General features: G+C 36.3%; 1 protein-coding gene across 2 annotated transcripts in view; it reads left to right on the top strand.

Annotated features, from left to right (window-relative positions):
* The window catches only part of DSC3 (desmocollin 3), a 48478-nt gene extending 33635 nt beyond the window's left edge, over positions 1-14843 (top strand). The window contains exons 12-17 of one of the 2 annotated variants that reach the window (XM_077135727.1): positions 157-381; positions 2509-2736; positions 4756-4877; positions 9002-9259; positions 11051-11093; positions 11174-11284. In XM_077135727.1, coding sequence (XP_076991842.1) covers positions 157-381; positions 2509-2736; positions 4756-4877; positions 9002-9259; positions 11051-11077 — 860 coding nt within the window. In that variant the 3' untranslated portion in view covers positions 11078-11093; positions 11174-11284. Of the gene's footprint in view, positions 1-156; positions 382-2508; positions 2737-4755; positions 4878-9001; positions 9260-11050; positions 11094-11173 lie in introns of both variants that reach the window. The other variant, XM_077135726.1, reaches the window with a different exon arrangement.
* The last annotated feature ends 12989 nt before the right edge of the window (positions 14844-27832 follow it).

Consider the following 27832-nt stretch of genomic DNA (forward strand, 5'->3'; position numbering starts at 1 on the left):
AGAATTCATTTATCCACTTATCTTATTTACCATATTCTCTAATAATCAGAGCTTAGTTTTGAAATGGCCATGTATCATATACGGAATCTGATTGATATTTTTCTTAATAAAGTATAAAGTCACTTTAAAATTATAATAAACCCTTTTTATTTCTAGTTGGTAGATCATGTACTGGAACACTTGCAGTTAGCATTGAAGATGTAAATGATAATGCACCAAAAATACTTCAAAATGATCTAATAATTTGCACACCAAAGATGGCATCTACTGAAATTTCTGCTGTTGATCCTGATGAATCTATGAATGGCCCTCCATTTCATTTCAGCTTGGCAAACCCTTCTCCAGAAATCAATAGAATATGGACTGTCGCCAAAGTTAATGGTATTTCATCAAAAATAATGATTTATATATTCTGAAATATTATGTAAATTATTATCATACAATAATAAGAATAATTAGAGACTGAGTCTAGTTGTTTACTTACACAAAGTATAAAGTAAAATCTCCTTAGGTGGTTTGAATGTTTAGCCAGGGATAGACTATCTTTGTGTAGCCACTTTACTTCTCATTAATGTCTGCATCAGAAGGAACCCAAGGAGATAAGAGATTTGGCCATTCAGGCATTTATTATTATTTAATAATTCTGGTATCAGCAGCAACAGTTCTTTTTATTACTCACAGAACACATTTTATATTACTCTAAATGAACACATTTTAGAAGGCTAGCTTAACCTTTTACAAATATTGCATGGGAATGTGCTAAAAAATAAAAGATACAATTTTTATGAAGGCAAAATGAACATTTACATCAACCACAGAAGAAGCTTTGTAAAAGTATTGGGCAGAAAATAAATAAATAAATAAAAAATGTATTGGGCAGGGTGCATGGGCGGTGCAGTGGTAGAATGCTCGCCTTCCATGCGGGAGGCCCGGATTCAGATTCCTGGACCAGGCACCTACAAAAAATATATGTATATTGGGCAGCTTATCCCTGAGGCATATTTGTTATTTTAGTAACTCCAGTGAAGTGAAGAGGAAAGTGTGCAGTTTAAATTGTTTGGTTAGCAGACTCTGTAAGTGAGGGATTTGGATGTATGGGATAAGCATTCTGCAGTGTCCCGGGAAGGTGCTGTTTTAGTTTCCTTGGCTGCTCAAGCAAATACCATGCAGTTGGTTAGCTTAAACAATGGGCATTTATTGGCTCACAGTTTTGAGGCTAAGAGGAATCCAAATCAAGGTATCATCAAATGGATGCTTTCTCCCCGAAGGCTGGCATTCTAGGGCTGGTTGCCAGTGATCCTTGGTCCTTTGCTCCTTTGTCACAAGGCAGTACACATGGTGTTCTCTCCTGACCTCTCCCTTCGCTTCCAGGTTCCAGTGATACTCAACCTCTGCTTTCTCTGGCTCTCTATCTGTCTGAATTTCATTCCACTTATAAAGGATTCCAGTAAATAGGATTAAGGTCCACCATGAATGGGTTGGGTCCCACCTTAACTGAAGTAACCTCATCAAAAGGCCCTACTTACAATAGGTTCACACTCACAGGAATGGATTAAGTTTAAGAACATATTTTTCTGGATTACATACAGTCCCAAACCACCACAGGTGGGAAATTGAACCTTCAGGTGCAAACTCCTGTGATAGTGGTTTCTGGGGAGCTGGGACTTGGGATGGTAGTATATATTTTAGTACATATTTTAGCCACACCTCACTCTACTGATTTATAGTTGTGCCACGCTCTTTCATGCAGCTGGACTTTTGTGATGCCATCCCTTCTCATGTTGTATTATTACCTCCTGTTTACCACTGTCTTTGCACCTCACCCACTGCTTAGCAGGTACTAATTGTTTAATAAATATTTGTTCAATCAGTAGATGATACATTCCTAACGTAAAAGAAGAATTATACTACAGGAACAAGTAGATCTATTGTTAGAACTAAAAGTTTTAGCAGGAATACCAGGAGTTTGGTGCAAGGAAGGTGGAATCCAGTTGCAAATGGCTTTATGGGACAGGCCTAGAAGATTGACCTTTGTCAATCTGTAGGTGTCAGCAGGTGTACACTGGGAGTGTACAAGTAAGGCAGTCCCACGTCCAGATTTATTATGTCTTACAAAAGTGAAACTGATGAAATTTCCTTGCATGGCAGGGAAAACCAGAGGCTGCTAAACTACTATCAGTGAATGAAACGTGACTAAGGCTGAGGATAGACTCAGCTTAACGGTCTTGGGGAGGGAGAGGGAATAGGGGGATCCAACCATAGACACAGTATGATCCTAAAGACCATTTCAAATTATTTTTGTCTCTCTTCTAAAAAAGAAAAATTAGAGAAGACAACCCATGTAAAATAATATTAGTGCTTGAAAATGTTGAAGGTAGTTCTTCATTTTATTCATTTCCAAGTGGCAGATAGTTCTTTGAGAAGACTACCTTTAAAACAAATGTGGTGAAACACATGCTAAGGGGGAATAAAGATCATGAAAAATAACATTTTAAAATTTTCTTTCAGATACAGCTGCCCGTCTTTCATATCGGAAAAATGCAGAATTTAAAGTATATGAGGTTCCTATAACTGTGAAAGATAGAGCAGGTCTATCTGCTACAAAAACCCTGAATGTTACTCTGTGTGATTGTGCTCATCCAAGTAAATGTATGCCAGCTTCAAGGACCATTGGAGAAATAAGACTTGGAAAGTGGGCGATCCTTGCAATATTACTGGGTACAGCATTACTCTTGTGTAAGTCCCTTTACTTACTTGAAGTTAAAACATAGAATAAAATTAATCTTGTCCAGTCATCCATTAGATTTGAGTTCCATTTACAAAATTCCTTTTGTATTATTATCTGAATTTTGATTGAACATTTTCTGAGAGAAAACTAGATCCTTCTGGAGATAAAAGATTGTGTACTTGGAACTGCTGAAAATTCCTGAGATTGAACCAAGTCAATTGTATAGTTTTATTTCTTGGTCCCCGTGCTACTCCTTGTAGGGCTGAATGAGCCTTCTGCTCACCATTCAGTCACATATATGGGAGATGTTCAGATTGTAGCTATATCTTTTCTTGGATGTCTTTCCAGTTTTGAGTTCTGTTAACCTTCATGCCAGTTGTGTTGTTCTCAAGAATACACGTTTGTTTTCCTTATCTATGTATTTCCATCCAATCCTCCAGGCTAGATTAGTTGTTTCTAATTTGTTCTCTGATAAGAGTAGTGGTTAAGAGCCTAGACTCTGGAGCTTGGCCTTTTGGATGTGCACCCTAGCTTGGTCTCTTGCACACCATATGATGCAGGGCAACTTACTGAACTGTGCTTCAGGTTTTTCATCTGTAAATGTGGATAATTATGGTAGCCTGCTTTATGGGGTAGCACGAAGTATGAAACGAGTTCATACATGTGACATCCTTAGAATAGTGTGAGCTTCTAATAAATGTTCATTGTAATTCATCAACTCAACAAAAGAAATATATATTGACTGCCTACTATATGCCAAAAGCTAAGCTTAGAATTCATTTGTAAACAAATAGACGACTCTGCCTTTGTAGTAGTAAACTAGTAAGTAGGTTAACTGATATTTAGGCAAACACAACACACACTAGAGCAAAATATTTTGGAGCAGCAGTTGTTGTAAGGTGCAGAGGGAAGGTGAGAGGGAAGAGGTTGGTGCTGGTTTGGTGCTATTTTCAACATTTAATTAGGAAGCCCTGACTGAAAAGATGATCTTTGCTAATTTTTAGAAGAGATGAGAGTCATGCATCTGGACTCCCTGAGGGAAGAGCTTTCGGTCAGAGGGGCCAGCCAGTGCAAAAGCCTTGTGGAAGGTATTTGGGGGACCAAGGAATGACAGGGAGCTCAGTGCGGCTAGAGGGAGTGGATGATAGGGACAGGATTAGGAAATGGAACCAGAAAGATCACAAGGGGTCACATAGAGCAGGCAGACATCTGCACATTTTTTTGGCAAAGAACCAGATAGTTAATATTTTAAGCTTTGCAGACCAGGTGTTCTCAATTATATCTGACCAACTCTGTCCTTGTAGGGAGAAAGCAGCATAGTTATGTAAATGGTGGGTATGGCTGTGTCCAATAAAACTTTATGGACACTGAGATTTGAATTTTATATACTTTTCACATCTTGAGCTACTATTCTTCCTTTGATTTTTTTCAACATTTTAAAAATATAAAAACATTCTTAGCTTGCAGACTGTAGAAAACCCTGTGGAAGTTCAAATCTGGTGCCATGGTTTGCCAATCCCTCCCCAGTGTAGGGTCTTGGAGACCATTGTAAGGAATGGTTGCTGCTGTAGCTGTTATTAATATTGTTGGTTTTATTATCATATATTTTCAATCTCCCACAATCTTGATGAAGAAAGGCTTCAAGGTAGGTTTGATTGAGATACATGAAAATAGTCTATTCTGGAAAAAATGTCTTTTGTTATTGTTCATATAGGCAAGACGTATGTGTTTTGTTATGTGTTCCTTTTGGAAATCAGTAAACCTCTTTAAAATATTTAAAATTGTGAATACTTTAACATTATAAGCAGAATTCAAACTCTGAATTAGAGAGATATAATAAAATTATACAAATGATTCCTTCTAATTTTAAAATCTATGCTAAATCATTTCTTAAGAAAGACCAAGAATAATTAATGGGGAAACATGCTTAGTGATTCATTTTCTTCCTGTGAACGTTAATTTGTAAGAAATAAAGGGTGATTACTTTAGTCTATGTATGTTAAACTAATTTTTTTTTTTAAACTCAGGTATATTGTTAACTTTAGTATGTAGTGTTGCTGGTGCCAGAAAAGGAAAATCTTTTCCTGAAGATCTAGCTCAGCAAAACTTAATTATATCAAATACAGAAGCACCTGGAGATGACAGGGTGGTAAGTATTTTTCAAAAATGTGTATTTATCTGTGAGAATCTCCCATAATTTTTAACTCTTCTTCCTGAAGTTTTTTTGAATTCTAGGAATTAATTTGTGTTTTTAATTGGGTCATGTATTATAGACATAAATTTTTTTTCTATCAGTATTTGTTAAACTTCTTAAGCCAGATTCATTGTTTTGATTACCTTTTTTTTCACTCTCTGGTGCTTTGATTTCAAAAACTATTCTTTGAGGTTGTAAGTTTATTGTAATAATCTTTTGGCGACTCTCTAAAATTTGTATTTCCAGAAATTGTTTTTTTAAGTCTTTGATCATTTATAATAGAAAAAAAAACCTAGCTAAAAATTCTCAAGATAAAATAAGAAAATATAAAGAGATAAATGTAAAAAAAAAAGAAGAAGAAGCAGGAGGGGACAGAATTGGAATAAATAAAATTGCTGCCATTCTCTTTCCTTCTATATTTCTAGGGAAGCTCTTAGGTACTACGTGCTAAGGTGCTTGTTTTGTAAGAAGCACTACTTACAAGGCATGTTTTCCCCTCCAAGAAGCTTCAATTTATTTACAGGAAATGTGTTCTACTTTATAGAAAAGATAAATAGGAAGTTGTCAGTTAACCCTTAGCACCAATATAGAGCACTCTTGGAGTTCAAATATACTCAAGTCATCTGGATGGGACAGGAAGGCCTTGTGCAAGAGGTAGAGCTTGTTCATTAACCTAAAGCATAAGAAGGTTTTGAGTGTGAAGAAATGGTGTGAATAGGTAAAGAGGAGGGAAATATCCTGAAGAGTAGGAAAGGAGATAACAGGTTATGGATTATTTAACAAGCTGTAAATAACTTGTTTGGAATGGAAGAAATTATGTATTGTAATAGGGGTCTGAAACTTATGTTAGGCATTGGGGCGAGAGGATATAGAAGGAGGGGAGTGGGAACTGGATTTTCACATGCCATGCTAAGGATTTTTGATTTATTCTCTTGGTAAAGGAGAGCCAGGCAAGGCTTTTCTGGAGAGTGATGTGTGCAGTGTGAGGCTGAACCAAGAGGATGGTCAAAGAGAATAGAAAGGCATTAGGGATAGGGGAGATAATGCATTAAGATCTATTGATTAAACAGGAAATAATTCTACAAGGATAATGGTTATTGGACTATTAAGGTAAGGATGAATAAGAAACATTTTAAAGCTAGAAATGTGAAGGTTGTTGGCTAACTGGCTTTGAGAGACAATAAGTGGAGTTAGGGCAAAAGAGGCTATAGCCAGGAACAGTATCTACCTCCCTGCCCTTTTCATACCTCCGAGTGATGTTGCATTTCTTATCTGCTGTTTTCTCTTCTCTCTCTTCCACGTCCTCCCTACCACCATGCAAAAATCATCACCCACATTTGCCTGACACTTATATATGTGGAACTCTGATTATGTCTTTAGTTAGAAAATAGTTTTGGAAACTTGATGGTCCTTGGCTTATAGTATGTTTTTATTTTATATCTGAGGATGGAGTGATAGAATTATTCTTAGTATTAGTTCTCTGCCATGGTATGCTAGAACTGATGGTATGGATTGGCCTCTTCACCATATCACACCCACATATCTCACCTGTTCTCCGTTAGGAATACTTTCTAAAAAGGGCTTGGCTTATTCATTTGTGCCATAACATAACTTTAGACATATTTTTAAAATATAACAAAATTTCATAGTATAAATATAACTTATTTTACAACAATGAGTCAAGGTGATAAACTTCAGTTTTTGACCTGAGTTCAAATTACAAGGCATTCAGTGCATTTCCAGATTGGATGAAAAGTCAGGACTGGGAGTAAAACTGGTAATCACTGATATGAATGAGGAGTGGTTGATATCCTACAAAAATTAATTTTGGGGTGGAACAAAAGGAGGTGGGCTAGTAGGAATAAAGGATAGAGTGTAACCAAGAACACTATGGGATGAACCTGAATTTTAGTTTTTTTTTTCAAGTCTTCTTTCATTAGCTTAGAAATATGATGTCTAAACATATTTATTATGACCAGTTATCCTATCAAGGGAATTTGGTAAGTCATGAAATTATTCTTATTACTATTATTGGTAGTAATAGAATTTTGCTATAGCAGCAACTGCAACAGAATTGTTTCATAGTGCTGCCACCAAATGGTTATTTTTCAGTTCCCTTTTCTGATATCTTCTGCTAAGGCAATAAGATAGTAAGCGTTACTTTTGTATAGTTCAGGCTCAGCAAGTCATCTGAACTTGTAAATTTACTTCCAGTATTGTTAGAGGCTCTGCATATTAAATATTAAAATATTCAAACTGATAACAAGATGATATTGGAGGTTCTTGTCATAAAAGTAACTGTTATGTCATAACATAAGCAATGCCATGACATAAGTAACTGTCATGAGGTTGCCGTTAAACCTTTACCTATGACCCTGATGAGGGTTGCTATGAATTAATATTTAATCAGTCCTTTTTCATTTGAAAACGTTCCCTTGACCCTTTGTTCTCCTCCATTTCTCTTTTTCTTTGAAACTGAATTTCTTGAAAGAAAAATGTGCATTGACTTCACTGTCTTTATTTCACCCTCGGAACTTCTTGGAAATTCTTCTGACAAAGACCACCTATGACCACTCTGTTACTTGACTCCCGTGAGTGCTTACTTTATGTGAACTCAGTTCTTATCCTACTTGGATTTTTTTATACACGATCGCCAACACCCCCTTAATCATGGCCCTCTTTTTGCAAAGCTTCAGAGTCATGCCTTTTTGGGTCCCCCTATTATCCCAGTGTCCCTTCCACATCAATCCTGTCACGGTCCTATTTGCTTTATCCACCCCTAACACTTGATATTTCTGGTGGTTTTCTCCTCAGCCTTTTCCCTTAGTCCACAGATTGCCCTGGTGACCTTCCCTGTTCCCATGACTCCACCTACCACTATGGTAGTGACACCCAGAATTATGTCTCCAGCCCAGTCCTCTCAACCGAGCTCCAGATTTACATATTCATGTCTTAATATTCTTGAATGGTTCTCAAACTCACTATGTACAAAATTGAATCGTTTACCCTCCTCACCCCCACAAGCATGTCCTTCCTCCTTACTTCAGTGACTTGTACCATTTCCCTAGTTACCCCAGCAGAATACACAGGAAAACTTTCTGACCCATCTAGCCACCAGTAAGCTCTATATTGTCTCTCCACTTCTTTCAGTGAGCACTGCTTCTTCCTTTGCTTAGGGCCTTGTCATTTCTCACCTAGAACAACTCAGTGCCCCCTCAGAGCTCCATGACACTGAACTTGTCTCCTTTGTATCTGTCTTCCACATTAATGCCCAGAATGATATTTTATAAATGTATTTATGCATATAAGCATTAGGAAATATGTGAAAAATTATATTTCACCACTGTTTTTAAAATCCTTCATTGGGTCTCTGTAATTTTCATGAAGTCTAATACTATTAGCATGGTGTCTGTATCTCCTCTCACCTCTTATAACCTCTTCAGCTTCATCTCTCTCTCTTTGAACTCTCTGCTCCTGCCGTTCACAACCCACTGAAGTTCTCCTGAGTTCCACATTTGCCTTGGACTCCAAACACTCATGTGGGCAACATCTTTTTCCTCACACTCCTTTTGGTCTTCAGTCCTTAAGACTTTTCCCTGTCTACTCCACTTACCTTTTATTTATTTTTATGTTTAATGCAATTTTATTGAGATATATTCACACAGCATAGAAACCATCCGAAGTATACAATCCCTGGTTCACAGTATCATCATATAATTGTGCCTACAGCCCATGGTCAAATTTCCATGAGCCTTTTCTGTGTTTGAAATGTAAAGTTTTCCTCTGTAGTTCTATAGCATTCTATTCTTAACCTCATATCAGAATAATCACAGTTTTTTTTTTTAATAGTTATCTGTTTTTTTTTTTTCTGCCTTATTGGAATATGAGTTTCTTGAAGCTACTCAGGGATTATGTATTAATGCATCTTTGCATCTCTAGACTAAACACATGGTTGGAAACTGATAAATATCTGTTGAATGTGTGAATGAATAAAAGGTCAAATAAATGATCTCTCTCTCTCTTTCTTGAATTTACCTGGAATCTTTCCTCTCTATACAAGTAGTTTTATTTTATTTCAGTGTTCTGCCAATGGATGTTTGACCCAGACTGTCAACAATTCTAGCTCGGGCTTTTGTGGCACCATAGGATCAGGAGTCAAAAATGGAGGGCAGGAAACCATTGAAATGGTAAAAGGAGGACACCAGACTTTGGAATCCTGCCAGGGGGCAGGACACCATCACACCCTGGATTCCTGCCGGGGAGGACACGTGGAGATGGACAACTGCAGAAGCACTTACTCGGAGTGGCATAATTTCACTCAGTCTCGTCTCGGTGAAGTGAGTTCATCTCAGTGTTTTGATTCTAAAATGTAAATGCTCAAGTGTGACGACCAATCAAAAATTTAAAATTGCGTATGATTTTCAGAAACCAGTTTTCCACGTCTCCTCTCTGTCATTGCTTTTCCTGCTCTTTGAGTTTGTTACATTATTTAATTTAAAAGAGATTTTATTTCATCTGTCAGATTTCACTTACTTTCTAAAATTCTTTCATATTGGAAGCTTCTCATTATTGCTCACTAAAAGTTACGGTTTATGCTTAGGTTTGTGTTTACTCATGAACCCTTTTAATATAGAAGAATATGAAAAAAATTATAATTCCTCACAATCACGAAACTCCCTAAATCAAATCTGCATTTCTCGGTGAATACACAAACATCAATGTACAATTAAAAGATTGAGATTAAGTAATATGATCTATATGAAATATCTTAATATATAAAGTACCATGCAACTATAAAATGTTAATCAGAAGAAGGCAAGAATATGAATGAAAAGAGGGATTGAATAAAGGATTCTCAAACCTAATGGCATATCAAACTTCCTGGAATGCCTTTAAGAAATATGATTGCATGTGCTCCCCCCTGAAAGTTGGGATTCAGCTGGTCTGGCACTTTTTTTTTTTTTTTAAAAAAAGCTCCTTAGGTGATTCCTATATAACTAGGGTAGAGAACCACTGGATTGAACACCCTGTCTGTACTAAGGTTTTCATCTCTTTATCAGAGGACGCTGGTAAACAGTAGGCCAGAAACTCTGAATGCAAACAACCACTATTCTGTGCTATGGCTACAACTTATCAAATATCCATATGTACTTTTTTTGTCCAATTCCAATGTTCATTCCTTTACGGGACAGTCAGTACTTGTGTAAGCTTGAGAAGAGAAGCTTAGGAAATGTTCTTAATTGTGTTCTTCAGGATGCACATCAGGAAATGCATGTGAGGCTAGAAAAGATCTTGAAGAAAGACCTTTGATAATGCAAGCCATTCACGTAAGCTGCAGTTTAGAAAAGGAGTGGGTACACAGGGGGGAAAGGAGGACACACCTGAGTTTGACAAGTTGGCAGACAGGTCAATGACAGCAGTGGAGGCAGAAGTGGCTGAATGGTGCTGCATGGTTGGCCTGTGCATTCTGAATGCCCAGTTCCTGCAGGGCCATGCGTGTCAATTGTTTTAAAAATTGAATTTCACTGATTTTTTTTTTTTTTTTGGTGTGCATCGATATATTTTCTCATGTTTTGATTCTCTTGGGATTCTGATTTTCAAGCCAATGCAATAATTCTTACTTTATAACTGTGTTAGTATTGCGTATTAATAGTAAAAAAATGTGACAGCAATATGAGTTAACATTTACTGTATGTTTACTTTGTGCTGGGCATAATAAGGGTGTTTTTCATGCATCGTTATTTCACTGTTTAATTTCCAAAATAATTCTGTAAGATAGTCACTGTCTGTATTCCGTTTTAGATGTGAGAAAAGGGAGGTCTAAAGATATTTAGTAACTTGTTCAGTCATAGAGTTATTAGTAAACCCAGAGCTATGACTCAAAATGGGGACTGTGGGACATCCAATCTCAAAACCCTAACAATACACGTCTGGTCTTCATTGTGTGGACTAGGCCTACTTCTAACTAGAACATTTATCAATAAACATTTAACAATAACTGAAATGTCCTGGAACTTGACATTTGTATGCCTAATAGTTAATGTGTATGGATTGCTAAGAATGTTAAATATACTTACTTTATGATATGGTTGTGATAGAGACCAATCATGTGCATTTTTTGTATGTAGGAACCCATTAGAGGACACACGGGTTAAAAATTAAACCTAAAAGGTAAATAAAAAAATATATTTTATGTTCATACATTTTATTGTGTTTAAACCAATAATACAATCCATTTTTCCCATTTACAGAAATTGCATGCGTGTAAACGGAATGAAGACTGTACGCAATCTCAAGATTATGTCCTCACGTATAACTACGAAGGAAGAGGCTCTCCAGCTGGGTCTGTAGGTTGCTGCAGTGAAAAACAGGAAGAAGAGGGACTTGACTTTTTAAATAATTTGGAACCCAAATTTACTGCATTAGCAGAAACATGTATAAAGAGATAATGTTGCTGTGCTACAATTATGTCTTTGCCAGACATTTTGGACATTTCCAAAGGGATATTTTGAAATTCAAGTTCAATATACTAGCAAATGGATTTTTCTAAATTTTGAAGTATGCTATTTACCATTTGCATATTGGAAGCAATTTGCTCCTAATTTTTTGCAAGATGTACAAAATGTTAAAAGAGATTTTGCCTTTATTGCTGCGTATATAAACAACTAGCAAATCTCATACTGTAATATTGAAATCAAAGTCTATAAAGGACCTGCTGCCCAATACTGATATTTTCTTTATAAATAAATATGTTGGGTAAGTATTAGTCCAACAGTTAGTTAAGCTCTGCTTATTAGAATATAATAAAACAGCTATGTGGGCTAAAAATTCTCTTCTTATTCCAAATTTAGATTTAAGTGGAATAGGATTATATCAAACATTGCGGTAAATTATGTTGGAATTTTTAGCTCTAAAGAATCAGTAGCTCTTAGCCTGTAGCTCCTGACAATGATGACTAGAATTTCATTTTCTTTCTGATTGTAAAAAACAGTCTTACCTCTTTTGTTAACCCTAGTAAATTCTCAAAAATATGTGGCCACAAATACAAATTGGCAGAAAAGAGTAGACAAAAAAAAGTATTGTTTTTATGATTTTAAGTGCATTTATGGCTTACAAGGATTATTGAGGAATATAACTAGGTTTCCTTATTTTTAAGAGCCAAAACTGTATTTACCGTATAGACAGTTATTGCCTTATTTTTAATTTTGCTTGATAGAAAATACTAAAACTCTTCTATTGATGTTGTAGCTACAGTCTTAACATATTTTTCTGAGCTTCAGGATTACTATACTGATAACTTTCCGGGAATGACAATTATACTGAGGAAAAAGCGCTTTTCTTCTCTTGATGGAGTACTATGATTTCATATTGTCATTTGCAAGTTTAGTGCTCATGGGTCTTATTTTCTCTCAACATTGGTCATCTGCAGTTAGGCTCTTCTACAATTAGATGGGTTGTGGTTGTGACAATATTGTCTGAAGAAGCAAACTTCAGTTATGAGTAGCAATGAGGGATATGCATGCATTTCCATTATTACCATCTTCAAATAAAATATATCACTCTTGATGAAAGCAGATGAATATTACAAAATGCTGTAAATAAAAGGACACAGAGAAGTGTAACACCAAGGTGTGATTAAATATCTTCAAAAATGTGCTTAAATTTAGTGCCTTTCAAATGTCCTCACTTGTAGAGCTTCTGGATGACCTTGGAGAACACCAGGAAACATTTATTTTTAAATTTAAAATAATGAATACCTACCATTATGATAAAGTTGATATCACATTGTTGTATTCAAAATTCTAATAGGTTAAAAATAGTCAAGAAATTTTAAGCATCACTATTTGAAGAAATTTTACAAGAGAAACAATTTAGACTAAATTAACGTGATTTTTTATTCAGCTTTGGAGAATTGGGCACCTCTCCCCAAAGTCTTCATTTGAATCTGTAGACACTTTGTTGAGCCAGCCCATGGAATGACAATTTTCTATGGGAATACAGTTTGATTGAGGCTATCAAAGCTATTGATCAATACGACATCTTAAAATAAAATGCAATCAAAGCGATAAAAAGATGGTAATTTATAATGAGGCTGGGGTCTGGTTTTTCCGATAATAAGAACCCAAGGTTTAAAAAGGAGAAAGCTTCTAATGCTTGGTTGTAAGCTGCATTATGAATGAGCCTATCAAGAAATCGTTCATGTACACGGGTGTAATATGTTTCAGACATTGTACGGTGAAAAAGGTTTTCTGGTGTCAGTGGGGAGGAAAGAGGGATCTTGGTGAAACAGTAAATTTGCTCTAAAGCCAATCTAAAGATTTCTGCATCCACAATTCAGAAGCTGGCTGAAGAATAGCTGTCACAGATATAGAGCTTTCTGCTTTCTGGCGGCCAGGTTTCCAGAGATAAAGTGTTATTCTTGGGAGCTAATACTAAAAATGTATTTTAAAAACATATCCCTGGTGAAATGAAATGTGCTATCACCATTTTCTTTCTCCCTTCTGTCTACCAACATCTTTTATATTTAGAACCAAATAACCACATTCTCTCAGTGGGATTTTAGAGGATAAAGGGAGCTGTGGGGAAGGGGGGTGTGGGTGGGAGTGGGTGGCAAATTTTATTGAGGGGATAGAGTGGGGAATGTCTGCCCTAAGACCCAAACTCATCACCGCACACCCTGGGTTTTAATCTAAATATTTGCCCTAGGGAGTACAAATATTTCATTTCCTTATGCACTGCTCTGTTCTAAAGTGGCATTGATGTGATTCAAGGAAATCCAGCACTTGATTGGGCCCCTCTCCTTTTATCTCTCTTCCAAAATGTCTGTAGCAACTTCAGATATAGACAATGTTATAGACATTGCAACTTAGATATACTTCAGATATAGACAATGCAACTTGGGTTGCAATGGCAAGCTGTCAGTCGCCCTTCAGAGTGAATTGATTTTTATCAGACAGCTTTCTTATGGGGACTTTTTAAATAATGAAAGAAATAGGAATTGCAATTACACGAAAGAAAAAGTTAGAGAGTGAATTTTGCAACACAGAGCACTATGGGAGAGGGTAAGCCCTAGTGGGCTTGTTTTAAGGTAGAAACAAGCTTGAATTGCTGAGAAGGGCCAACAAAGGGACTTCAGTGGGAGGGAAAGCCACATTGAGTGCTTCATAGTTTTTCCTTGGCCCAGCCCTGCCTTTTCCTTTTTCCCCTAGGCCACTGGCAGCTGCCATTTAATCTTGGTGAAGTTCCAGTCAGCCCTTTCTCCATGTGTCACCTTATTTGGAGTGTGGAAAGGAGGAAGAGCTGACTACATACTGAATTAAAGGCATTTACAGGACAGGCCTAAACTGGTTGTGCAGAACAAATAAAAAAGGCTTTCATAGGGAATGTTCCTTATTGTTCCTTCTTATTATTCCTTAGCTCTCGGCACTGAGAAAATCTTCCATTAAACATGCTATCTAAAATTGATTCTACATTTTTCTTGTTCTAATTTGCCCCCGAAATACAGGTTATTAGCCCTGAGTAATTTTTCTTTTTAAAGTTTTTATTGTAATATAACCAGTTGACCACTTAATATTCTTCTTTCCTTATATGTATAAGGTGAAAGGCTATTTTAATGTGTAAGTAAATGCTTTTGTTAACGTTTTCCTTTTTTTCAAATGAATGGTCTTGAATTTTTAATGTAAATGTACAGATTTTTTTTCTTATTTTTTATAAGGAAAGAAGCTGTTAACTTTTAAAAATTCAATGACATTTGTTTTTAAAGGTTGTTAACTTTTTAAAATTCAATGGCATAATGTTTTTAGCAGAGGCTTTAATTTTGCTATTAAAAGAAGTTATTTTGCTTTTAAGGAAACTTGGCAAAAATGGAATGTGTAAAATAATATTCACGGATATAGGATGTAATAAAACAACTTTCACTTAGTGTTTTATATTTATTGGTTCATGGCTTAGCTGACCAGCCATCTTTAGGGTTCCTTGGCCTTTCCCTCATATGGAAGTTAGCATGGTGGCAGCTTCTCCTTTGTCTTCCACATTCCGTTAACTTTCAGCTTCTGGCTGCTCCCTGTGGCTTCTCTTTCCATGACCAGTTTCCCTTGCTTCTAAGGCCTGCAGCCATATTGGGTTAAGGCTTTAGTTTGGGCACACCTACCTAATACCATCTTCTAAGGTCCTACTACAAATGGGCTCACACCAACAGGACCAGGGGTTACAACAGAACACGCCTTTTGTGGGGAACATGATTCAATCCCCAACACTTGGCCTCTTGCCCAAGATGTATTTACAGAGTAAATTATTCCAAGGTGATCATGTTGCAAAATTGTGCTTAAGGCCTCCATGGAAATAGGTCCTCAATAATGTCTTAGTTGCATTACTGGGGAGTATTTTAGAGAATGGGTCGTTATCAAATTGTTATTATTATCAATATGAATTAAACCATTTTGATGGGGAGAGATCACTATTTTGGGGCATAGCTTTTCTAAGGATATATGCATTGGATTTTGATTGGGTAACAGTAGTTGTGATTAAAGAGTATTAATTGGGTATTAGAGAGTAGTTGTGATTAAAGAGTGTTCCCAATATACTACACTGATGCAGGCTGCTTACTTGGAGGAACAGTGTAGTCAAGGGAAATAATTACTGTTTTTTTTTTTTGTTAAAGCAATAAGCAAATCTTGGTTCTGCCAATTATAGGATTTATGACCTCCAAAATTTAGTCACAGATGATACAACTGAAAGAGCTGCTGCTATGTGCTGTGCAGTTATTCTTTTCCCTTGTGTATGGTGGGCATTTCAAAATGTTATTAACTATCAAAAGTCTTAAATTTTAATATAATGAAAACCAGAATTCCAATTCCAGGAAATTTATTGTGACCATCGTATGTCTATAAATATTTGGATTCAAGGGTGTTTAGTGAATTTTTGTTTGTAATCGCAAAATAGCAAAACATTGGTAAGTTATCAAGTGTCCTGCAATATTGATTTGGTTAAATATTGGGTTATAAGGGTTGGACTCTAGAGCAAGCAGCTTGGGTTTGTATCCTGTGCTGCCACTACTAGCTGGGTGACCTTGGAAAGGCTATTTCCCCCCCTCTCTAAGCCTTAGGGTCCTCATTTTAAAAACAGAATAATAATTCCTACCTCCTAGAGTTGTTGGGATGAAATAAAAGTACTGATGTATGTGAAGCTCAAAGAATATTGCCTGTACACATAGCAAAAACTTTGTTAGGTACATAGTGAAATTATACTTTAAATCTCTTTCTAGAGAACAAAAGCTTATGTTTGTATAGAAGAAAGACCACGTGTTTTTTATTTTTTTCTGACAATGAAATTATGGTTCATATATATTTTCTTTGTTAGTTTTATGCAACAAACATCTAAGCCCTAACTGTCTTTTTGGCTCCTGTATTAAGATGATGGCTAGCTGCACTTGAAAAAACTTGAGAGGGCAGCAACTTAAACGAATGGGGTCCAGAGTGAATTTGCAGGCTTCTCTACTCTACAATTTAATTTGGTTCACAGGTTTGAACCTGAGAACTTTCTTTGTCCTTTACTTTTGAAAGGAAATTCTAGAGTACTTGAAAGAACTTGCTCAGAATTTACTGAGAAGCAAATACAGCTGTCAGTCTTATCAATTTCAAAATGAATATTAGGTTATAGATATCAAATAAAATAACCAAAGCAAAAAAATCTGACAAAGTGTAATAGCACATACTAATAGTTATCATCTTCTTGGCAACGTTTAGAGCTACCAAAATTGGCCACAGAAATGGTCACATAGAAATCTGCAGTACAAATGTTATAATTGGTAAAATTTGACATAAAAGCCAATTGATTGGGTAGTGCACTGGTGGCTCAGTGGCCGAGTTCTCGCGTGCCATGCTGGAGACCCAGGTTCAATTCCTGGAGCCTGCCCATGTCAAAAAAAAAAAAAAAAAAAGCAATACATAATCAATTATGTATTGCAACATATAAGCAAAAATGATATACTCGTACTAAAATATTTTAATGAAATAAAAATAGAAAACTGGAGACAGTTTAACTCTGCTATGGGAGAATTTGGGAAATCGAAATGAGTAATTTGAATTGGAAAGTATTTTCTGGATAGAAATTTATCAACATGGGCATAATTCTACTTATAATTTTTATACTAAAAAATGCTGAGGAAAATCTTCTAAAGAATTGAAACCACGGGCTGAAAACATGCTTCATCCTCTGTTCAGATCTGCACTATCTAAATGAATGATATCATCTGTCTTCCTATCTTTATGCCAGTCAGCATGCTGTCTGAAATGAGTCTATTCTTGAGTGTAGACTCTACTGAAAATTTCAATTTTCAGCATAATTGCTGTGTAACACCATTGAACATTTCCAGGAAGTCCCTGCTTGGACTGCTCAAAACTAAATTAATCAAAACGATGGCAGCATCATATCTGCTGAGAAATTATGTCTACTAAATGCACAGCATCATCCCCGGGGAAGCAGAGAGTCCACGTAACGCAGCCCTGGTGGTAGAAGGCAGACAGTCATTGTTGCACAATAACATCTACTTGAAATATACAAGGAAAGTCTGCAACATGCTCTCCTTTCTTTCTGTAGTCTAATTTGCTCTGGCTCCCCAGTCCTGGTCCCATTTATGGAACAAGTCCTTTCATGTTCGCTACTGGCTCTGCAGGCATGCCGTGGAGTCAGCATTTAGAGATGCCAGCCTGAGGATGCCCAGGTGACGGCGATCAGAGTAAGCAACTCAGTGCCCACCTGTGTGACTCAGTGACCATGTCGGCTAAGATCCAGATACTATCTCTTCCCTGCATCCCTTGGTACCCCACAGGAGCAGGTGGACCTTACATTCAACCCCAGAAGAAAAGAGTGATGATAAAATCCCATAATGACTGAGATTAATTTTCTAGTGCTCTGGTTCAGTGAGAAATTTAAATAGAAATGGAATACTAGAAAAAGATAAGCCAGACCTCTGCAAGTCTGAGAAGTGGTACTGAGATTCTTACGTACTAGTTCCACAAATTAACAATTGAAAATTTAATTGAAAGAGGGGTAAGAACCATTTTCCTTTAAGATAAACTCGTTGCTTTTTTTGGCTGTTCTTTTGAATTCCACGTGATTCTTCGACATGGGAGCGGCTGGGTGTCCTGCCTTCGCCTCTGGCTTCCAGTGTCCGTGGCTCCTTTACAAGTATCTGCAAAGGGTGTGGGGGCCATACCCTTTGGTGACTCAGAACTCCTGAGTGCTTCAAAGCAAACAGCAGCAGCACCTGGGCTGAGCAAACACGTGTGTGGTGCCAGAGAAGTATGGTATAACAGATGACTCAAAGGTAGAAAGAGCTCCAGAAGCCAATTTAAAAAGGAGCTAGAAGTTGGCAGGAACACCTGCAACCTACATCGTCTAAACTCTTTACCTCCTGTGCACAATGCTACCATAGTGGAAGGAAGCTGTGAAGTTTGGACGTCATGAGCAACTGTTTACCATGAGACAAGCTAATAGATGGAGTATGATTCCAGAGGGAACCTGAACATTCGTTACTGAGTTTTCACATAATTTACATTGATCTTGCTTTCTTTTCAAAATAAAGTAAATGTATGTTGTGTGATGTAAATACTTAAAAAATGCATTTTATTAAAAGGTAGAATTTAATTTTAACCTCAATAAATTCACTTCCTCTACTTCTTTAATCAGAGTCCATGTAGTTAAATTGCATTACTGGTTGTAGAACTGTGCTGAGACATTGAAATTATGGCTTGTAAACTAGGCAAGTTTCCCTGACATGATACAACAAGTTCCTAGTTAAAGGGAAATTTCACAGAAATTCCTAATACCTTGACACTTTTCTGAGTACTCTTTTTTTTCCTTTACTATGAATCATCACAGAAAAGTTAAAGTAGACATAAAATAATATGTTTGCTTGGGGAAAATTAAAGTAGGCACAAGAAAACATGGGGAAATACAAGAAAATAGCCTAAGCATATTAGGTACAGATGGAGAAAACCAAAGCAAGGAGAAAAGAAAAAGTAAGAATTCTATGGGAATCAAATTATTGTCCCATTTTTCTTCTGTGACTCTAGCTTGGCGGAGAGGTATAGACCTGTTCATGATGACCGTGGTGTCTCAGAGTTAAGCATCTATATCTTTCTCACTCCATTTCTCCAAATATTGTATTCTTCAAAAGGAAGACACACTCAGCTTATTCTCTTTTTTTTTTTTTTTTTTTTTTTTTTTTTAAAGAGAGAGGGAGGAAGGGAAGGAAAGAAAGACAGAGAAGGAAGGAAGGATGGAAGGAAGGAAGGGAGGAAGAAAGGGAAACATCTTTTAAACATTTTCTTATTTTATTATATTTTGTTTGTTTGTTTGTTTTTTACATGGGCTGGGGCCGGGAATCGAACCGGGGTCCTCCGGCATGGCAGGCAAGCACTCTTGCCCGCTGAGCCACCGCGGCCCGCCCTCAGCTTATTCTCTTGACGTATGAAAGATCAAATATGATTTAGAGGGAATTCTATTCTATGTATGTGTTAACGTAGGCTATAAGTAATATCCCAGATCATAAATTCAGATGTAGATAATGCATCTTTATGTTTTTCGTAACTTAATTTGTCTTGATCTTGACATGCTCCCCACTCCACCCCCCACCCCTATTTAGCTTGGGGTAAAAATAAAATAAATATTTTTATTAGGTTAAAATGTGGGTTGTCCCCTACCATTCTATTCATGAATTGCATCTGAGTTTCAGAGAGCTTATGTAACTTCATGTAATTGGGGATCAAATAAAAGATTTCTGCTCCTGAATCTTCAGATCTAGGGTCCTCCCACCCCTCCTTTTTTTTTTTACTATTTCTTTCTTCTTCTTTTTTTTTTTTTTTTTTTTACTGTTTTCTTAATTAGACTAACTGCTTCTCTGTGCTCTACACACCAACATGCAAACCAAACATGTAATGATAGAATAAGACTCCTATCTTGATAGATGAGGATAAGACATTAGAACAATGATCCAAAAAGGATAAGAAAACAACACATGCACACAGGCGTGTGCACATGTGCAAAACATATGCATCAAATTTGGATGCACTTTAAATTCTGAAAAGTTATATCAAAGTCTTTGGCTCAGCATGGGGAAAGTATATAACTAATTTTCCAAGCAGTGTGTGTAAGCCAGTGAATCTTCCTGTGCTTAATAGCTGTGCTAAAATAAGGCTCTTCATTCATTCATTCAGTCACTGAGTCATTGAAAAACATTCTGGATCAACTATCACAAGGCAAGCACAGTTCTAGATGCTAAAGAAATAGCAGTGAAAAGCATAGTAAAAAAATATAGCAACTTGTCAAGAATGGGTGAATGATAGATAAAAACACATGTACAAGAAAACAACACGTGCAAGTTTATGTATAATATGGTATGCCACAATAAACCAGGTGAAGAAGAAGAAAGCAAGATAAGGGGCATAGAGAATGATCGGAGATTTTTATTTTATCGAGAATTGTCCAAGAAGTTCTTACAAAAAACTGTTCTTTGAGTAGAAACTTGGAAGAGGTGAGTGAGCAAGCCTGTGGTTACGGGGTTGGGGAAAAACATTCTGGATAGAGGAAAGAGCTACTGCAAAGGCCTCGATGTAGGATTTTGCTTGGCATGTTTGATGCCAATACATTAGTACATTAATACAGCTAGTTCAGCTGAACTTGAGTAAATGGCAGGAAAAGTGGTAGGTGAGGGGGTCACACTGGAATGCCAGAACCTTTAGAGTTTTGTGGCATGATAATGGCTTTGGATTTTATTCTGAATAAGGGAAGAATCCACTGAAGGATTTTGAGCAAAGGTCTTATATGAGCTATAATACAATACTATACAATAGATTAAATAAGTTAGTACATATACAATATTTTCTTCTCCTCCCTCTTCCTTCTCTTCTTCCTCTTTCCTCTCATCTCCTTTTCTCCTCCTCTTCTTTCAAAAAAATCAGTCTTATTTTTACTGGCTCCTGAGTTAAAACTGAATTTGCAGCCTAGCTTTGTCATTTGGCAGATCCCCTCGTCTGCATTTCCTTATGGAGGGCCCCATGGAGTGACTGGTATACCACAGAGGTGACAGAAAACGGCATGAATCCACGAAAAGCCGAAGTGACCGATAGCATTTGGCATCTTGTTTCTCTTCTAACCGTGGGAACCATCTTTGTAGTCTTGAGCCAGATCCGATTTCAGATCTGAAGTTTGTCCTCCGGGCAGCTTTCACTACATTTGACTATTTCAATCTCTCAACCCCAAGTCAGTCCTCTCTTACTACAATGTTTGGAAAGCACGCCTCTTAAACAGAACCCACGTGTACTTACTAATATTGCCCTATGTTCACCACATAGGATATTAATTAAGTAAATTTTGTCTTCCACATATCTACAATCTAGGTTTTCTATTCATCTCTGCACCAACATTCCTACATTTACATTGTAAAATCTTTATGTTGGAAAGAAAGATAAACTATCTAAATATTTATTATCCAAGGAGCTTAAACAACAAACAGGACAATCTGTTTGATAATTATTCAGGTTAAGGCAAAGATCTCAAGAAATTTAAATTTAGCAATTTAATTTAAATTGGTTTAGTACAGCACTTATTTTACCTATCTTAATTGTAAACCTCTGAGTTTATTTTTGTGTCACAATAACATGTTTTGGATAATCTTATTGTCATCAAACAGGACAGGGTGTGAGACAGTGATTAATAATAAATTCTATTATTCAGCTGTACCTGTATTCATATTTAACTCCCACTTTTCTCCCCGCTCTTCCCTGTTTAAAACCAAGTGCTTTATTTCACAGGCCATACAAGCTCAGTGCAATCCATGTGTAGTGAAAAGGTATTTATTTATAAGTGTTTTTGCTTCTTATATCAAACATAAATCAGATATGTGTACTTGGGAGAGTTTAAGTGAGAAATTAACATATTTTCAAAATAATTTAAAATAAATTATTTATTATAATAAATGAACTCTTATTTATTAATAATATTTATAGATAATAAATTATTAATAACAAGGAATTATTTGTGGATAATAAGTAATTATTTGTTGATAATAAATAAATAATGATATTAAATTTCACATTAGGTGAAATTTCCAGTTTTGGGATATCGTGCATTTTATTCTGTTAAATAAATGAGGCTAAGATTTTAGGATAGAGTCCAATCTAAGTAGTTTTTTTTTTAACTGCCCTTTTCTTTTCTACCTAAAATAATATTTGCTAAGCATGTAGATACTATCCACATTCATTTCATCCCTCTGGTAGTGAGATGGCTTATTTTTATCAAGTCTGAGCAGTTTCAGAATCTGCATTTGGAGAATCAATGGAGGAATTTTCTTCAAAGGGAGGCTGTGTATTTTATGAATTTCCTTACAACCCTTGAAGCAAAAATGATCAATAATTTTAATAGTACTAAATGTATTATTTTATTTGGGGCAATATTAAGCAGGAAGTTGGTATAATGTCTGGACTAAGATTTTGTACAGGGATTTAACAAGCTTTAAACGCAGCTTTGCAATGCAATTTGATTTGGGGGAAGTGGCGAATAGCTCTTGTCATAGATATCTTAATTGTCAGAGATTTTACTCTAAGGTAAGATCTCATTGGTGGTTTTAATCAGAGAGGAGGTCTGAGCTATGACTCCTTATCTACTTCATTGAGTTGCACTGCAAGTTAAAGGGAGCATTACACGTAAAATACTTAGCACGTTGCCTCGCACAGAGCAAGCGTTCAGGAAATGTCAGTGTTCTTTTTTGTTCATTACTAGATCTAAAGTCAGAGCTTGGTTTAAATTCCCAGATGGATCCCTTCCTAGATTCCCTCATCTGTATGCTACCATAGCAGCTCCCATACAGAGTGACCTTAATCTCTAGACATTATGGAAAACACAGTGGCAGCCATGAAGCAACAGGTACATTTTTGCATCCTAACCTATATCAGCACTTGGCATCTTTTTTTCTGTTTGCGCAAAAACCCAAACCAACAACAAACAGATTTGGCAATCACCTCTCTGGGTTAGGGTGCTCTGTTTTAAATAATGCTCTACATGGTATGGTTTATGCCCTATAGTGATTCTTTATAAAATTTATTTTATTAGCCTAAAGCATTCCTTGACGTTTCCCATGCAGTTAATTTTTTGCCTCTCTGAGACGCATAAATCCCATTAGCAATCTCATCATTGAATGAGACGTGATTTCTTGAGTGGGCTAGGTAAGGAGGTTTCTGTGGGGTTGGAGAGCACAACACCATCTCAAATGAAGACCCTCTTCGTCTCTCAATGTCCTACAATTACACTATATTCATGCCATTTGGGGAATATCTTTATTTTGCATTCATTCTTGAAAAATAGATTTGCTGGATTCTTGGTTTACAGTTTGATTTCTTTGAGCACTTTGAATAATTTATTCCACTGCTGACTAGCCACCATTGGATCTGAAGAAAAGTTAGCTTTTTATCTCCACCCCATTTGTAGGGGCTAGGTGGAAGAGGGAAGCCTCCATCTGTCAGCTGAATTCCTTGGAACTTAGCCTCTTCAACAGGTAGCTGGGGCACAAGATAAGAAATGTTGATTCTTGTACTTCCTGGAAGATACCACAGCCCTGGAACTAGAGTGGGGACTGTGGGTTCTTGGATACATCCACCTGGAGCAGAGTTTCCATCATGCTGTGCTGGGGGCTGGGGGGTGGGGGGGGGTAGGGTGGAGAAGAAAGAGTGAGTAGACATTCAAATTCCATAGATTCTCACTGTTCTTACCAAGTTAAGTGGATTTTCTGGAACAAATGCTTCTTCATTTGCAGCATGCCATTAAGACCATTTCCAGAGACTTTAGATGGTTGTTTTTATACTCAACTTGTGCTCTAATATCTTCTAGCCCTTCTGCATGGCAGGTGGAATTATACCACTGGGCTACCCTTGCAACCCTGCATTAGGTTTTTAAATTTATTTACATTGGGTTGGACAAAGTAGTCTCTTCTAAACTTTCCCATGATTTTTTTATTATTCTCACTTATAATTTATTTGCATGGTTTTGCTTTCCCCCAACCTCTTTTAAAAGGTTTCTTAGATAAGTTAGTGCTTGAATTATTAGTTCCATTATTTGTTTTCTAAATCATATGTTACTGATTTTTACTTCCTGAATCCCTTCCTTCTTCTTTCTTTCTATTCATTTTATCTTTTTAAACATTTTTTTCTTTAGGAAGTTTATTTCTGTTTTTTTTCATTTTTGTCTTTGATAAAAATTCTTAAAGATATTAATTTTTATCTGATCACTGCTTTATTTGATTGCCAAATTTTTTGATATGTATGTAAGGTTTCCCTTATATAGTGTTTTTCGTTATTTAGAATTTTGTAGAACATCTGGAAATATATGTCTTCTTCAATTCAAGAGTTTTTTTTTAAGAGAAAGGCTTTTAAATTTCTAACTGATGAGGTCTTTATTTTCTACATTCACTACTAAGAGTTTTGTATTAAGTTTTCTGTACTGTTTCTATTTTATTGAAATTTACTAACATTTTCTTTATTTCCTAGTTCTGGCCAATTTTCATGATTATTCTATGGACATTTCTAAATTAGATGCCATATTTATTTATTTTGACATATATCTATTCAATACACCTGCTAATTTAGTTTTTTTCTCTAGTTCTTTTTTTCTCTTGTACACAATAGAAAATTTGATTTTGTCTTTTGATGTAAGCATTTTACTATTTACTTTTTAGTAAGTGTACTAGGGCTTCTCAATTTATGGTTACTAAAGAAAGGTTTGGTGATGATAAAATTAGCATTTTGTCTCTTCACTCTTTCCTAACGTTTCCTCTACCATACAATTTTAGACAATTATATTATCTCTCACAGTTTTTGTCTTTTAAATATGCTAGACTTATGTTACTTGAATTACCCTCTTTGCAAGCTACCCTTTCAGTCTCAGATATTACAGATGAAAAAAATTAGCATACTTAGTCTATCTCTGTCCTTGCCCTTTTCTATTTCATATTTTTAACATATTTAAATTTTAAATTTACTTAAAATTTTAAAAATTTTAAATTTTTTAATAATCGTAATATATATGTATTTATATATATACTATTTGTATATATGTGTATGTATATATTATTTCATAAATACTGCTCCATTACTCTAATCTAATTAAGGCAGAGAAGATTTGAAGGCCCATAGGTATAATAAGCAGAAGGTGATGATCCCAATATTTGACCACATTTTCCCATGGTATCCCACTTTGCAAATAAGGCAACTAAGTTCAAGCCTCAGAGTCATACTTTGGGTCTGTTGTAGTTTGCTAGCTGCTGGAATGCAATATACCAGAACTAAGATGGCTTTTAAAAAGGGTAATTTATTAAGTTGCAAGTTTACAGTTCTAAGACCATGAAAATATCCCAATTGAAGCAAGTCTATAAAAATGTCCAAATTAAAGCACAAGAGGTTACCTTCACTCAAGAAAGGCTGATGAAGTTTCTCTCTCTCAGCTGGAAGGGCACATGACAAACATGGCGACATCTGCTAGCTTCCTCTCCAGGCATCTTGTTTCATGAAGCTCCCTCGCGTTTTCTTTCTTCATCTCCAAAGGTCTCTGTCTGCATGGGCTCTTGTGGCTCTCTTGTTTTTTCCAAAAAGTGTTTCCTCTTTTAAAGGATTCCAGTAAACTAAGCAAGAATGACCTGGAATGGGTAGAGTCACATTTCCCTCTAATCAAAGGTTAATATCCACAATTGGGCATCTCACATCTCCATGGAGATAACCTAATCGAAAGATTCCAACCTACATTACTGAATAGGGATTAAGAGAAAGGGTTTTTTGCCCATAAAATTGGATCAGGATTAAACCATGGCTTTTCTAGAGTACATAATCCTTTCAAACCAGCACAGGTTCTATCCCAAGGATTCAAGCAAGCTATTAATAAACTAAGAAAACAATAGACTGAGTAAAAAAAAAAAAAAAGATAATTCTTAAAAGGCATTTGATAAAATCTGGGATGCTTTACAAATAACAGCTAATTTAACATAGAAGTAGAGGGATATACTATTAATATGAACAATAACACATATTGAAAACCAACAACAATATCATTCTTAAACATGGAACATGGAAGTCATTTACTTTTTAAAAAATCAAAACCAAGAATATCTTTCATCAGTAATACTGCGAGTTGCGTTTCTGGAAGATACAATACATGTAGTAAGTTACAGAACAAGATATACAGAGTTATGAAGGGGATACAATTGTTTGCCTAAAGAAGACACTATAGAGTGCATAATTACTCAAATGATTTCAATTGTTTGCTACTTTTCTCCCCACCTTCTGTCATTTTATGGTGGCAAGATGGACTACGGAATAAAACAGTCAAAGAGTACATTGTTTAATGCAAGAAGGTTAGCTTTATTTCCTTTTGAACCACAAGTGAGATGTTCAATTCTAATGACTCAGGCTCAATGATAGCAACTGGCCACAGAAATTATTTATAAAATGCTTTATAGGGCGGGCCGCGGTGGCTCAGCGGGCAAAGTGCTTGCCTGCTATGCCGGAGGACCTCGGTTCGATTCCCGGCCCCAGCCCATGTAACGAAAACGGAGAAACAAAATACAATAAAACAAGAAAATGTTTAAAAAAGATGTTTCCCTTTCTTCCTCTCTTCCTTCCTTCTATCCTTCCTTCCTTCTCTCTGTCTTTCCTTTAAAAAAAAAAAAAAAAATGCTTTATGATTTAGGCAATATTTATATAAAAATTTTACAATGCTATGCTTAATGCCCCTGTAGAGTTGGCAAATATCTTTATATTTAAATGTTTTAATATGCACTTCAAATATCACTTACATTTTCTTTCAAGCCATAGGCTATTTATTATCAGTTTACAAGAAAGAAAACCTGTCTTTCTCTCTCCCTTTTTCTTTTTTTTTTACATGGGCAGGCACCAGGAATCGAACCTGGGTCTCCGGCATGGATAGCAAGCGAAAATTCTGCCACTGAGCCACCATTGCACCGTCCTGTCTCTCTTTTTTAAATACAATTTAAAGTACTAGTTACATTAGCCTCATGTTTAAGATCCTTTATCTCTGTGTTTTGAGATTTCATATATTTTTCTTTCTAAAGGAATAACTCTTTCCAGAAATGTGAGATAATGAATTTCTGTTGTTTTAAACCCCCCAGTTTGTGGTATTTTCTTATGGCTGCATTAGGAAACTAAAACACATATGCAAGAGGGCCTGTGCATAGACTTAAAAAAGAAAAGAACAAAAGGGAACTCCCACTACTCTTTGGTACCCCTACAATTCAGCCTCTACTGTGAGCATCTAGTAGTTTTAGGAAAATGTATTATTTTCTTATGGTGAGTTTAAGCTGTGCTACCCTTGAGAATGAATTTGTGTGTGTGTATGTGTGTGTGTGTGTGTGTGTGTGTTTGCGTGAGAGAGAGAGAGAGAGAGAGAGATATGCATGCACAAGATTCAACAGTGGTTTTCAGTTGGATTGGTAGCTAGGAAGAATGAGATGTGTCTGAATATCTCACTAGCAATCTCCAAAAGGACTTGCTTGAGGGGCCAGAGTCCCCTCTGAACTGTTTGGAGGGTTAATGGTTTCTGGTTGGGCTGCTAAAGGGTCTTAAAGACAATCAATCTCTGAGGGAGTATGGGATTTCCCTAAAGCAGAACAGAGGTTTATATGAAGGACTGAAGTGTCAGGGGTTATCTGAGAGGGGCTGGACCTCAGGGCAGCACGGCTGGGTATGTGGGTGCACCCCAGGGGGAAGTGCTCAGAAGGTTCTAACTCCTAGTGCTTTGTGTTTGTGTGTGTGTGTGTGTGTAGATTTTGGCTATGAGAATGGTTAATGCACAGTTGTATCTCTTTAGCATGCATTCCCAAATGCACAGTACTGTCTCATACACCTATT

The sequence above is a fragment of the Tamandua tetradactyla genome, chromosome 18 (assembly GCF_023851605.1).
Source record: "Tamandua tetradactyla isolate mTamTet1 chromosome 18, mTamTet1.pri, whole genome shotgun sequence".
NCBI lineage: Eukaryota > Metazoa > Chordata > Mammalia > Pilosa > Myrmecophagidae > Tamandua > Tamandua tetradactyla.